General features: G+C 46.2%; 3 protein-coding genes across 5 annotated transcripts; 1 reads left to right on the top strand and 2 right to left on the bottom strand.

The window, feature by feature from the left end:
• Positions 1–1,869: 1,869 nt before the first annotated feature.
• Positions 1,870–2,557, bottom strand: LOC140220049 (non-specific lipid-transfer protein 1-like). The gene is made up of 2 exons (XM_034712528.2): positions 2,202–2,557; positions 1,870–2,093 (listed from the first exon to the last, which is right to left on the bottom strand). The coding sequence occupies exons 1-2, from the start codon at positions 2,555–2,557 to the stop codon at positions 2,084–2,086; spliced, it is 366 nt and encodes a 121-aa protein (XP_034568419.1). The 3' UTR covers positions 1,870–2,083.
• Positions 2,558–3,217: 660 nt separating this feature from the next.
• On the bottom strand, positions 3,218–5,322 carry LOC117833129 (pentatricopeptide repeat-containing protein At1g74630). The gene is made up of 2 exons (XM_034712527.2): positions 3,582–5,322; positions 3,218–3,492 (listed from the first exon to the last, which is right to left on the bottom strand). The coding sequence occupies exon 1, from the start codon at positions 5,282–5,284 to the stop codon at positions 3,692–3,694; it is 1,593 nt and encodes a 530-aa protein (XP_034568418.1). The 5' UTR covers positions 5,285–5,322; the 3' UTR covers positions 3,218–3,492; positions 3,582–3,691.
• A 3,899-nt stretch (positions 5,323–9,221) lies between these two features.
• Positions 9,222–14,066, top strand: LOC117833128 (probable serine/threonine-protein kinase WNK7). Of its 3 annotated transcripts, XM_034712524.2 has the most exons (5): positions 9,222–9,539; positions 9,616–10,223; positions 11,454–12,435; positions 12,507–12,845; positions 13,268–14,066. In XM_034712524.2, exons 2-5 carry the CDS (start codon positions 10,125–10,127, stop codon positions 13,834–13,836), a joined length of 1,989 nt encoding a protein of 662 aa, XP_034568415.1. In that variant the 5' UTR covers positions 9,222–9,539; positions 9,616–10,124; the 3' UTR covers positions 13,837–14,066. The 3 variants fall into 3 exon arrangements, with proteins under 3 accessions (XP_034568415.1, XP_034568416.1, XP_072151583.1); XM_034712525.2 differs by having other exon boundaries at positions 9,222–10,223; XM_072295482.1 differs by having other exon boundaries at positions 9,225–10,223; positions 12,525–12,845.
• The last annotated feature ends 699 nt before the right edge of the window (positions 14,067–14,765 follow it).

The raw sequence follows: 14,765 nt of genomic DNA on the forward strand, positions 1-14,765 counted from the left end.
GTATGTACCACTTTGACACATACATGAACAAATCAAAGTACAGGTATTGACGTGTTCTATACTCTTCTTTGTCTCATTATTGTAATACTTGCCTTGTGACTTACATAAAAAAAATTGAATATGTAGGCAAGTTCTATCTTGTCGACTCGAGGTATCCAAACCGACCGGGTTATCTTACACCGTACAAGGGTACAAAGTATCATCTCCCGGAGTATCGACAAGGTCCAATGCCAAGAGGTAAAAAAGAGCAATTTAATTATGCACATTCTTCACTTTGTAATGTCATCGAGCGGTCTTTTGGAGTTTTGAAGATGAAGTGGAGGATTTTGATAGATCTACCAAGTTATCCGATGCCAAAGCAAAGTTAAATAATTATTGCATGCATGGCACTTCATAATTCCGAGAGAGTTTTTTTGGCGGATGCGGACTTTGATTTGGTTGATCATGATGAAAACTTTGTTCCATTCTCTGAAGCATCGTCTTCTCAAGGAAATGTAGCTAATACACGTCACAGGGACGAAGATCAAACCATGTATCAGTTCCGTGATTGAATAGCCGATGGTTTGTTTAGTAGGTCATACCTGTCATGGTTTCAAATGTATGGATAATTTTTTGAATGTATGAGCATTTTTGCGAATGTATGACCAATTTTGATGATGTGTCATGCGCACAAAATCGGCTAGCAGCGCGGCCAGTAGCAAAATAGGGGCACGACAGTACAACACAGGAGTGTTTGACAAGGCAGAACATATGGTCTTGATAGGGGGTAAAAACATCTTTGTTCAACTGCATTAATGAACTTTAGTCCATGAAATCAAACAGGATACGGACTAAAGTTTAGTCCATTGAAAAAAAACAAACACGGGCTAAGTTTACCTTTATATTACTAGCTAGCTTTTGTATTGAATGCGTAACATGTTTAGCCATCAAAATTTGGTGAGGTAGCTGCCAGCAGACATGTAGTACCAACTGCAATCAAACAAATGCACATGACTCTACGATTTAAATCCTGATGGGATGCCCACCCTTATTTACGCACAGGCAGGCAGGGTGCTTTCATCTAGATCGACGTGATTCCCTATACATAAGTAAGTTTAGTGGCACAATAATGCAAGTATGCAACTATATAAGCAGCAGAAAAGGAGACGCATCCATTTCCCATCACTGAAAATTTTCGATTCAATTTCCTTGTATAGAATTGGGGAAGATCTAGATGAATGAATGAATATATAAAACTAGGAGGGTAGAGAGTCAGAGTTTAGACCTTCGTGAAGATGCCGGTTGCCCATGGATGGTAGTGGGCTGGTCCTATGAGTTGTGGGCTTCTAATTGGTTGCCACTTTCTTATACTATTGTATTGGGCCGTACTTGAAGGAAAATATAAAGTTATTGGGCCGAGATAGCTTCGCCGAGCACGGTGTATTTTGACATAGCTTTGTGTATATAAATCGAGGATATTACGTTCATGTGAATCATGCATGCACGTAGCTAGAGCTGACTTAGGCCGTGCTATTTGTGGGCCGCACGAAGTACGACATTTAGGCACGGCTCAAAGTACGTCGCGGCACTATAAATTTAGGACCGTACCAGCACGATACGTACTTAGGATCTCGGCACGACAGGTGGCACGGCATGGCATATATCTTGGATCGTACTTGGGCCGGCACGGTACGAAAATAATCCATTAGCACATGTTATATCATCCTAATATTAGTTTGAACCTAGTAAAAGACTTAGTGTGCCATGCCGGCACGGCACGACGCGCCTAGCATGCCTAGTAGTCTAAACACAACGCAGCACGAGGCACGAGAGGGCCGAACCGGGCTGGCACGGCACGGCCCAAGTTCCACCTCTACATGTAGTAGCAGCTTAGGAGACCTGTAGTTGATTGATTTGGTTTAAGAAAGTACATGGTCCTTGGATGCTATACATCGATCGAGGCTCTTAATTTCATTCTCTCACTTATCGACCCCTAGAGCGTTGATGAGTAGATAATTAATAAAGTGCTTGTACAAGTAATCACATGCAGCTCGATGGATCGATCTTTATTAGTATTCACCATGCATGCATGCTTCTTGCTCTCTCACTGCACCCTGCACGCACAAAAAAAAAATGTCCAAGAAGACGAATCAATCGAAGGATGATTATATTGAGCGCTGCAGAGGCCGGAATAAAATTCAAAAAAGAAGAAGTAAACTTACTTGGCGCAGTCGGTGGAGGGCCTGATGGGGTATGGGATGTCGACGCCGCACTTGCTGGGGATGCCGGCCACGATGTCCGGCTTCAGCGCCGGCATGCTGCCGGTGATCTGCTTCAGGCACTTGCAGGCGGCCTGCCGGTCGGCGGTGCTGCGGGCCGCCGCGTTCAGGTTCCTCACGCCGGAGCAGCAGGCCTCCGGCGGGGCGCTGCCATGGCCCATGGCGTAGCTGATGCACGGGGTCAGGTAACCCGCCACCTGCCCGCACGTCACCGCGCTGATCACAGACGGCGCCGCCAGGAACAGCGCCAGCATCAGGAGCACGACGGCGAGCTGCTGCTGGCATGCAGGGCGAGCCATGGCCGGCCTCGATTGGTGTGAGATGCTGCGAGTGTGAATTGACGACGGCTATCTAGTAGCAGCAGGGTTTATATAGAGGGGAGGGCCGGGAAATAAAAGGCATTTTCTCATTTGCTTGCTTTTCCCTAAATTTGGATGGAAAGAAACAAGTAACATTGCGATGTTGCAATGAGTTGGTGCCGATGGCAACCTTGCTATATGTGTAGCAATAGCCAGCCGCTGAATGCTTGTTTATTTGGTGACAAACATTGCATTTCATACCTCCACAGTCCACACCACACCACACCTGTGACTATAACCTATACATGACGACAAACCTGGCTTAAGTTCATGGTACCAAAACACACAAGCATGTATATGCATCAACTCGATTCTGCCAACCACGAGAAAATATGCACGCATAGTCCGTATCATCATAGCTTTCGGTGTTTGTTTCCAAAACATACCGTTCTATACATGGTTCCAAGATCCATGTTACTTTCGCTCGATTATTTACGATCTCTTGCGTACGCTCCCTACTGCACATATCTAAGTTTTCTCTTAATTAGGAGTAAATATAATGCAATCCATTTCACTGATCAAACTGACCACACTTTTGCAAGGACGAACTGTGACTCTCAGGTGCAGACGTGCAGTAGTAGCCAGTAGAGCTGCAGGCACTAGCGAAAATACCACTTCCTCTTAAATGCACAACATGTGGGTATTGCAGCACTAGAGCTAAAGTAGGTAGTATTTGGACAATCTGCTGCAGCTGAACTTGTTGGAATTAAAAAAAATACTTACCACATGTCTTGTAAACCAGTTGCGGTCAGTGTCAGATCAAGAGAGTTCTTGGACTTCAGACAATATTTTGGAGATAGAAACATCCCTCACCAATCACCTTTTCTTTAATCACAATTAAGTATGCAGTCTAGAGGACTGCAAGCAGTAATGGCCTAAAACATAAAAGCAAGTTTTGCCTTAGAACATACTCCAGAGTAATATTTGTATGTGCAACGAAGTTGAGTAAGGAACGGAAAATTACCACCAACGCAGCCAATGGAGCTACGATACTTCAGTTATATAAGCCAAGAGATCTCCTGCAGTTCAATCTTATCATTGCTCCATGTTGTTTGTGGCAGCTATATTGGTTGGCTATCTTACATGAACCTGACTGTGTGCAGCATGCTTTGAAGCACTGCATCCTATCACCTTCGTTCTCAGATGTTCAAAATAATCCCACCATTCTGCCTGTGCATAAGCATTTGATATTGTGATAACATCCCCATCATCCATTGGCATCAACTGATGCAGTTCATGGAAAGCTTTGTTAGCAAGGTCAAAGTGACCGTGCACTCTGCATGCAGCCATAACCATCTTCCACAGCACGGAATTAGCCTTGATAGGCATATCCTTGATCATTCGATAAGCCTCATGAACTTCACCATAGCGGCAGAGCATATCTATCATACAACCATAGTGCTTCATAGTAGGCACAATTTTGTAGTCTCCAATCATGCTATTAAAATATGCTCTTCCCTCATTCACTAGGCCACCATGGCTGCAAGCAGTCAAGACACCCAAAAACGTGACATGATCAGGCTCAATCTTCATAGAATCAAACAGCTTCAGGGCATCACACGAGTGGCCATGGACCGACAACCCAATAATCATTGCATTCCAGCATGTAACATCCCTGATTGACATGCCGTAGAAGACTTGTCTGGCGAGCTTCAAGCTGCCACATTTTGCATACATATTGACCAGAGCATTGCCAACATACCCATCAGCTGCAATGCCCTTGCTTGCAAGGTAACTGTGGATTCTCCTCCCCAGCTCTAGCTCTCCTGTCCCTGCACAAGCCCAAAGTGCTGACACAACCGTCAGCTCTGTTGGTTCCATACCACTCTCCTGCATCTCTAGAAAAACATCTAATGCTCGGTCATACATCCCAAGTTTTGCATAGCCACCAATAATGGAGTTCCAGGACACAGCATCCCTCTCAGGCATCTCCACGAAAATCCTTGTTGCCTCAGCCATATCCCCGAGCCTCACATTTCTCATTATCTCCGTGTTCCACCACGATACGTTCCTTGCTGGAGTCGCCTGAGAGACACCCTCCGCACCCTCCAAGTCCCCAGCAACGCCATGAGCCCCGGCAAGTGCATTCCAAGAGACGGCATTCTTCACAGGCATTTCAGCAAACACCTTCCTTGCGTCCCCGAGGAGACAGAGCTTGCCGTACATGGACACGAGCGCGTTTTGGACGTACCGATCCTCACTGCATCCCAACTTGAGTACACGGCAATGCAGCTCGGCCCCCTTGGCGGCAAACACCGCAGCAGCTCTGGCGCCGGAGCTGAGCTTGAAAGCGCGCGCGCAGGACTTCAGGAGAGCGGGGAAGGCGGGGAGCGGGGTGGGGAGGGATAGGGAGGAGACGTGGTTGAAGAGGACGAGCGAGCAGGACGGCACGGGAGAGGTGGAGAACGCGGCGATGACAGGGCAGAAGAGGGACGGGGTGAGGACGTTGGGAGGGGCGGCGAGGAGGAGGGGCAGGGAGGAACTGGAGGTGGCCGGAAGGTGAGAGAGGAGAGCGGGAAGGAAGGTGGGGTGGAGGAGGAGGCCGAGCTTGGCGAGGAGCGCGTGAAGTTGGTGAGCGGCGGCGGTTGCCCTCCGGCGGGGGAGGCGGCGAAGGAGGCGGAGGACGGCGGCCGGGGTGTACGAGTTGGCTGGCGCCGACGATTGCATGGGCTTGCCGTTTCCACTGCTGGTGGGCTGATGGGCCGTAGGTCCACTACTGCTGTAATGTAGTGAGCGACTGGGCTTGCCGTTCCCACCTCCACTTGAGCATGATGCAGAGGTTAATTAGAACAGTTTTTCATGTATAAATACATTTTTTTTTGCGAAGGCGTGTATAAATACGTTGATTGACCTATATTACTATATCTCATTATGATAAATACCTTGGAACATGATGCAAATCTTTGACAAGTGCCTCTCTATTGTAAGATTAGTAATCGCTCTCTGACGATAAGACAGTTTACATAGAACAAACAAAAGAAAATTTATATACTTTGCAACGTTTTCATATTGAATCTTGCCTTCTAGCTGGCCGCTGGCACTATGACCATTGCTGGCCTCTTGGCTGGTTTGACACTAGCCAAAGGGGTCGCAACAGCTAGATACACACCATTACTAATTAGACTTTTTTTTTATAAAGAAGTAATTAGAGTTTGAATTGTCAGCAGCTACTAAGAAATTAAATCTTCCTTTTTTTGCCACAATCGAAGCTTTTACCACTCACTTTTTTTCAAGCAAGATAAATCCTATCTAATAGTTCCATGTATACCACATACCACGGAGCTAAAAGAAAAACCACCACCACTGTTCGGAGCTAAAAGAAAAACCACCACGCACTACTTAGTTCTGACAACAAATCGAATGTTGAACTAAGCTAGTTTTGAAGGGAATTTGTTCGAGGCACATTGCATGGTTTGTAGAATAATGATGATTGTAACAAAATTATCTGCCACTACATTTGTTTTCAAACCGGTGTATACAAAATTAGTTTTACCAAATCCAAACATCCAACAAAACCATTATTAATGTGCTGGTGCGTTCACGGTATCATCAAGGGAAGGGAAGTACCATTTCAATTTCTATCATCATCCATCGTTCACGTGTGTCCAAATCTAGAGCAAATTTCTCTGACGCCTTCCTCCGAGGAACAGAAGCGACATGCCCAACTGTCCATGCCCAAAGGCAACCAAGGTTTGGACTGAGTTGTCCCCAATCCTGCACCTCCCTGTTCCATCCCCCAGCGCACGTTCCTTGGACTGGGTTGTCGCCGATTCCGGCATCGCCTCAAGTCGCCTCCTTCAGCGGGTTGGTTGCTCGACGCCGCCGGGGAATAGGTTCTCGTGCGGGGCTTCGGGCTCCGGCGCCCATGGTGGACTTCGACGAGTGCTCGCCGGTGCCCGAGCCCGCGCCGGCGAACCCGGACCCCTCCTCGATCTCCCCGGACACCTGGCGGTGCTTCGAGAGCGCCACGCTCTCTGGCGGTGCTTCGGAATTTGTGACAGTTTTTCCTCGAGGGAGATTTTGAAACTCCACGTCTCAGCCTTTGAGATGAAAGAAAACTGCGTAATGTTTAGTCACAGAAAAAAGTTGTTATTCGAGCATAGTAAAAATAGTCTAGTATGTGAGTATATGCATATGCAGATAGGATAATATGGGCTTGTCTTCATTTCCCAACTAGGAAAACGACTCCTCCACATACCAGATTGGCTTCTGAAATGTGAATATACAAAATGTTGCTGAGAAGAAGGCAAAGTTGATAAGGTGCTCTTGATTGCGGCTTTGCTTTGTACAAGCTTCATCTGCGATAGCGATTGGTTTGCGATTATCCATTGCAGAAATTTTGGTACATGTTCAGTTTGAACCGATATAAACTGGCTGATGAATTATTCTGAATTGTTTCAACTTCAGATCATATATAGAAAAATAGGAATGCAAATATTTTCATTTTGTGCCGCTTTCAGGATGGGCTACTCGACTAGCTAAACACGCATGTAAAAGTTCAAATTGATGAATCTGAATCCTATCTTGATCTGAAAACATGTAATTTAACCTATGAAAATGTCAAGGTACATTATGTGCCAGATCCTTACTGACGGTAAATAAAAGAATTACATGTATCATACTAATAAATTAGCATCATAGTGAGTCTTTTGTTTTTTTGGAAGGCGAGGGCTTCATTTCAGATCACGGACAGATTACAATTGGCACGCAAGGGTGAGTGACTGAAAAATCATGTTGCATATTAAATATTTCGTAGTTTTGTGAATAAAAAAATGTGGCTAGTGACCATAGCAGTTTTGTAAAAACAACAAGGCATTACTCAATTAGCTAATTTATTGGAATATTTTCAGGCATGCTGTTGGATACGACTATGGGGCAGATATTTCTTATCATGTATCCTACTGACCATATCTTATATGATTTTTGCAATACAAGGAGGATAATATATCCTTTTCTCGAGAAATTAAAAGAAAAGAATATATCTAGTGTGGGTTAGATCATAAGGCACATATCTATGCAATTTTTCTTCCCCTATGTCACCCCTACTGACGGTCTATAGTTCTGCTTGTTCATTTCCATATGAGATGTTACATTATAGCACACAAGTAGCAATTATTTCTACAAAATATTGTACCTACAGATTGAGGTCACACTAACCCTCTGTAATATACTTCAATTATGCCCACTTATATGCTCTTCTTTTGGTGGATGGGACATACAGATGTTACGTCTACAATAGATTCTGTACCTCAATTATTGCAGTCAATGTTTAGAAAACTTAAGATTAGGTTAACTTGCTCCTAGGTGGGTCCCTCAGGAGCTGTAGGGGCAGAATAAGAAGATGTGGACACGGTTGCTCATTTGGTTTTACATTCCCAATTATAAAAAGAAAGAAACACAACCAAGGCATGTACATTTGCTCAAGTTCTGTCGTCCTATATTACCTTTTCGACAGTACGAATAGTCAAATCCCTGTTCCATTAAGGGAAAAGGGTCAAATGCCTAGTTTTGCCTCTTCAATTTCTTGAAAGTTATGGATTTAAATGAGTGTTTGGCTCCCAAGTCCAAATGAACAATGGGCCCCCATCTTTGTTGTCTAGGTAAAATTTTTTTGCGAAGAATCTAGGCAAATTTGTGGTGCATCTTTCTTCAGGGGTTATTTTTTCTTCTGCCCATTGCACGAATATCACATACTAAATCATCTCTATTGCACGAGTATCACATACTAAAGCATCCTCCTCTAGTGGATAATACTTTTGATCTTCAGATTGGATCTTTGTGAATTATTGAGGGACATGTTTTTTGTTGGCGCAGCTAGTGGCAGCAGCTATTAGTCATACTCATATATACTGGGGCCCAAATTCATGTTGCCTGGGTACTAGGAAAATCTTAAAGGTGTGGTTTGCAGCCAACCAATTGAACTTTTGTCAAAGAGTTTTGTCACTCGTGTCTGCCACATAAGCACATAACGATCATAGCGCACATAATTTAGCAAACTGATTGTACTTGGGTCCCGATCATAGGAGAGCCGTCTTCAGGTCTGAACCGGTGGTGGTGGTACTACGCCACAAGGATATTGGGCGTGAGAAATTGAGAACGATCCATGGGGAATCTTGAACCCTGAATGAAGGAGAATACATTCCGCTATTTTCAGCCTAGCATGAACAGTACCACAATAAATTATAGCTACGTTACGGCTAAATGTTACATGAACAAAATGAAAAAAAAAGTTAGCTTGTAGATTTGAGTGAATCAGGATCATAAACTTTATCCATCATTGGAATAGCATTCATTGTCCCAGTCTTTGCATCCTGACATGACGCATGGAGTTGAAAGAAATGGTGTCACAATGGTGTAAAAGTTTTGCTAATTTATTTTGTTCTCTTTAAGAAAGCTTTGCCAATTTTTCGTTGAAAGAAGAAATAAAAATGCAGAAAGAATATGCCAGAGCTTCCTACAGAAACAAGCAAAGTCAACTAATAAGGATCATGTGCGCATATTATTGAAAAAAGGCATTTGCATTTTAATATTTTGAGAATGCGACAATCGCGGTTTGTTAGTTGGATTGGTTTGTTGGTCTTCCTAAATCCCAATTGGGAGCCCCTACCTTCCCCTACATATTTCAATTCTGAAGCACCTGCATATCATCCCCTCTGAAAGCAAAAACAAAGCAAAGCAGACGGTCTGCACACAAGAAGATCCAAATCGCTGCAGCTCTCGCCACTCTGCTCCGTGTCCATCCTGTGCTATTTTCCACCCAAATTCCTGCGGAGCGCAGAAGAATCCTCCACAGACGGAGATGCTTTCCCCTTGTAACTGCAAATGAATGAGCAATCCAACCATCTGCTTCCAGATAGCAAGTCTGGTTTCTTTCCACACATAGTCTTCTCTCGCATCAATCTGGTAGCTTGCCTTCTTCCAGGTGAGGTGACAACAAGGGCAGTAATTTCCCATCCATCGTTTATTCCTCCATTCTTCAAGTGCAATTGGTGCTGTAGGTGCATGCGCAAAAAACTGAGGTGATGGAGCGAAAGACAGAATAAGAGTTGGCTGCACTAAATTCAGAAAGCACTTTGGTTGGAGGGAAGCATCCTGTTCCATCACTCAATCCATCTCTCTCCATCAGTTATCGTCTGCCACGACCCTTATTGTGGAGCGCGCGCTCGTGTCGCTGCCACATAAAATTCGCTCTCGATCTCCTTGTCAGCATCAGATGAGTGCACGGCCCTGCTGCCTCGGCGCCGCGCACGCACACGCGGGGCTGGCCTCTTCTTCTTCCTCCTCTTCTGCCGGGTCCTGCTGGGCGTCCATGGCGCCGTGTATCGTCGTCGACTGCTCCAACCTCAGCTGGCTCCTCTTCCGCGTCTTCTTCACCTACTACGACACCCACAACTTCGCCAAGCCCGGCCTCTAGCACACGCCTCTTCTCCGCTCCATTTTCTTCCGCTAGCAATTCTCTTCTCTTCATCAGTGGTGCAACCACAAGTAGTAGCAAGCCCGGTCGAGCATGTCCGGTCCCCGGCGGTGTGGAAGCCGGCGGCTGGCGGTGGTGGGGGACAACAGCAATGGATACGTCGAGACCGATCCCACCGGACGCTATGGCCGGGTATGTACTAGTACTGCACACATCTCATCCTCCTTACTTTCCTCCACCTCGTTTAATTGCTCATGACAAACAAAAAATGTTCGTTTTAAATTTCTTGCTCTTCAAATTCGGAGCATCGCATATGAACTACCGTATATGCTTTGATTCAGAATGAACAACCTGACATTATTTTTTAGCAAGGCAACTAGGAGTACTACAAATTGATGCTTAGGACTACTTGCATCACATGCTGACAGCAAACCTTAGTTCATTAAGCTTATAGGGTTCTTCTTAATCATTTTAAAGGTTATGGATTCCGTTGTGATGTGCACATCGGAGCTACCTCTAAAATAGGACACAATTATTGTGCCTTTTCTCTTTTCTTTCCATGCCCATTTGGCTTTTGCTCCTTATATATATGTGTAGGAGAGGCGCTGCACATCTTGTTTCTTTCATCTTTCCATACAGTTTGTTGATAACACACAACAGTTAGATCAACTTTTTTTTTCTTTACTGAAAAATAAATAAGTACTTTTCTTCTCTTGGCCACGTAAAATTTTCTGTAAATTATAGGTGGATCAATTTGCAGTAGCATCCTGTTATATGAGTTGAGTTGGTTAGTCACAAAATTGACATAACATCAAATGGTTCTGCGACATGTGTCTGATAGGTTTAATTAGCCACATGAAAGGTTGGAATCATCAAGACATTGATGTCCAATATTATATCAACTTAACTAGTCAGTTGCTCAGGTGGATTCACAGATGGCATCATCAAGTGACCAATACTGAACAGTTGCTGTACACAATGATAATACCAATATTCTATACATGGTCAACTAGTGGATGATTAATGTGAGGTGATGAGAGAGTCTGATTGTGATTTCTTGTCCAATCAGAAAAGGTCGCAAGCTTTTATCCAAAATAGTCAGAGAGTTGGTGTTTGATTGGTATTTGAACTTTCCCAATAGTCAATATGCCAATAATAAGATGCTTTGAAAGCTTCAAAAGGATATGCTGTACGTTGCCAAGTCATATCCAATAGATGTGCATGGTAGTGGTTGCTCTTTTCTGCTAGTCACTTTTCTACATCCTGTCAGTAGATTTTTACAGGGATTTAACTACGATAATCTTTTGTTTTTTCCCCTTCAGGATGCGCATAATAAATACTATAATTAATGTGACAATTATGAACTTAATTAAAATCATGCATATATAAAAACTAATTGCTTGCTAATTTGATTGTGTGCAGTTGGATGAGCTCCTTGGCAAGGGGGCGATGAAGTCGGTGTACCGTGGTTTCGACGAGGAGCGCGGCGTGGAGGTGGCGTGGAACCAGGCCTACTTGGCAGATGTTCTCCGGACCCCGGACGCGGTGGAGCGCATGTACTCGGAGGTGCAGCTGCTGAGCGCGCTCCGGCACGACGCCATCATCGGCTTCCACGCCTCCTGGGTCGACGTCCCCCGCCGCACCTTCAACTTCATCACCGAGCTCTTCTCCTCGGGGACGCTCCGCTCCTACCGCCTCCGCTACCCTCGCGTGAGCCTCCGAGCCGTCCGCTCCTGGGCGCGCCAGATCCTGCGCGGGCTCGCCTACCTCCACGCCCACGACCCGCCGGTGATCCACCGCGACCTCAAGTGTGACAACCTACTGGTGAACGGGCACCAGGGCCTGGTGAAGATCGCTGACCTGGGTCTCGCTGCCGTGCTCCGCCACCAGTCGACGGCGCACAGCGTCATCGGCACGCCGGAATTCATGGCACCTGAGATGTACGACGAGGAGTACGACGAGCGGGTGGATGTGTACTCCTTCGGCATGTGCATGCTGGAGATGCTCACCGTGGAGTACCCGTACAGCGAATGCTCCAACCCCGCCCAGATCTACAAGAAGGTCACCGCCGGCAAGCTGCCCGACGCCTTCTACCGTGTCCAAGATGACGACGCGCGCAGGTTCATCGGCAGGTGCCTTGTGGCAGCGTCCAAGCGGCCGTCCGCCGCGGAGCTCTTGATGGACCCTTTCCTGCTCGACGGTCATCATCATTCCACGCCTTGTGCCGTGATGCCGCCATCGTCGTCATTGCCCGCTGCTCCTCATTCTTCGACATGCAGCACCTCCAATGTTGACGAGGATGCAGAACCTCCTGGCCCCATCAGGACGGACATGACCATCACCGGCAAGCTGAATGCCGAGGAGGACACCATCTTCCTCAAAGTACAGATCGCCGACCAGACAGGTACACTACATTCATCGCGCCAGCGTTATTGTTGCTTCTCTTTTTTTTTTCAGAAATTAATGTTGATGCAGAAACTAATGTTGATGCAGGGAATAATGTGCGCAATATCTACTTTCCGTTCGACATGGCTGGTGACACGGCGGCGGAGGTGGCAGAGGAGATGGTGAAGGAGCTGGAGATCACGGACCGCGACCCATCGGAGATCGCGGCCATGATCGAGCAGGAGATCAACAGGCTGCTGCCTGGGCGAGAGCAGCAGCACGAGTACAGTGTGTGCACGGCAAATGGTGACGACGACGATGACGAAAACGAGGAGCGCCCTCCTCCCTTCTACTACCTCTCCTCTTCCCCCACCTCCTCCCAGGGTTCTCACTGCGGGGTGGGGCCGCATGCCGGTGGCTGGTCCAAAGGTATCAAGAAAATTTTCTTTTAACTGCTTCAGCATTTCTCTTCTCAGCATTAAATTTTTTTTTGAATGATTTCGAACCAAAGTTCGTTCAAACATACACATGAAAATGCGCATGTCATGCATATATCTTGGTCCAACTGATTTTGTACGTACCTGCATACGTGTACCGGATATGACACAAAGCACCGAAATTTTGGACTGGAAATTGTTGACTACTATACTATGGCTGTTCTGGTTCGTTGTCCATGGTGGTTGTTCTCCGTAGCCATCATCTAGGCGCGTCACCATCTACAGATATGGCATCTGTGTGTTTTGTTTCTAGTGCACTGGTGCTTCTGTTTTGGCTACACCAGACACCACAACAATAATACATGAATTATTGTGGCTTGACACGTGTGCATTTTTGGGCAAATGTTGGTGCAGATCACTGGTACACTTGTTTAAGCGACGACGATGACACGAGCTCCATGCATTCCGGCAAGTACTCTGCTCTGCATTACGACGCCTCAGGCCATGAAGAAGAAGAGGCCCAATTACCACCTCAAGACGGGCATGTAGTAGGGCCCAGCTCCTGCTCAAAAGCATCAGGCCAGCAGGTCAAGAACACAAGATTCGGCCCAGGAGAGAGCAGCAGCAGCAGAAGCCCAGGGAGAGCAGATACGGCCCAGCAGCAGTCCCTCGCGCGGCAGCTGCAGCGTCAGTGCAGCCTGTCGCCGCACGCCGGGCGGCCGCGGCGGCGTGACGACGACCACCGCCACCATGGAAGGAATAATAGGATGACGCGAAACCGTTCGATGGTGGACATGCGGAGCCAGCTGCTTCACCGGACGCTGGTGGAGGAGCTCAACCGCCGCCTCTTCTTCAACACCGTCGGCGCCGTCGAGGACATCGGCTTCCGGGCGCCGGCGGCCACCACCACCTCCTCGTCGTCGTCCACGCGTGGCAGGAGAAGCAAGGACGACAAGCATCACCATCAGTACGTCATGCTTTAATTTTTGTACTTGGAAAGCACAACCGTTACTACTGTACAGAGGAAGTACATGTGTCACCATGGCATGCATGGCCGCAAAAATGTGTATATAGTGTGTATTTTTCGAGCAGAAAAGTAGTGGTATGGTTTTGTGACAAGCTCGCGACATATAAGCTATGACACTCTGTACATTATTGCTGCAATAAAGTAACGGCAAAAACAGTAGCTATGCTGGCCGATCGCATTTCGCTACACCACTTTGTGTTTGGAAATGTCGTTAAGGGCATTGATATGATTTCAGAAATAAGTCTCCCTCCAGTCATAAATAAGAGATGTTTTGCATTCTCGACACGACTTTGATTATTTGAATCATTTATTTTTACAATGTATTGTACTTACTAAATTGTAGGCCGTTTTAGTATTTGGTTCATAAATTTTTGCTATGAACATCGTAGTAAGTCACAACTGGATGAGCTTCAGTTTCGGGAGGTGCATGGCTGGCAGCATGAAGACAGGTGGGAGATTGAGCTGTCGATACTCATGGCGCGCACGCGACTCTTGCCCTGGATCCGTGTCACCTTGGGGATGCATGCAAAGCGCGTAAAACTTGCTCCGTGTGGACCCCTTTCCGCGATCCCCGGATCAAGTCAGCGGTCAAAATGGGTAGCTAGCTAGCAAGAACATGCATGCATGCTTCTTGAGATCTTCAGCAGGCAGCAGCTAGCTAGCCCTGACCTGCTGCCTAGTAATTAATCAATAATCGATATCATTAATTGTTCTGTGTATATACATTCAGACTAGTCACATACAGAGGAGTTCGAGGATCTGCTTTTCAATGCTGGAATCCTTGTTCCTTTGTAAATATAAAAATATAAAGGGAAAAAAACATTGTCACAACTCACAAACCAATATATAGTGATTTACGCGTTGATTCCTGTTAAATTAGGAAAA

The sequence above is a fragment of the Setaria viridis genome, chromosome 8, assembly GCF_005286985.2.
Source record: "Setaria viridis chromosome 8, Setaria_viridis_v4.0, whole genome shotgun sequence".
Lineage (NCBI taxonomy): Eukaryota > Viridiplantae > Streptophyta > Magnoliopsida > Poales > Poaceae > Setaria > Setaria viridis.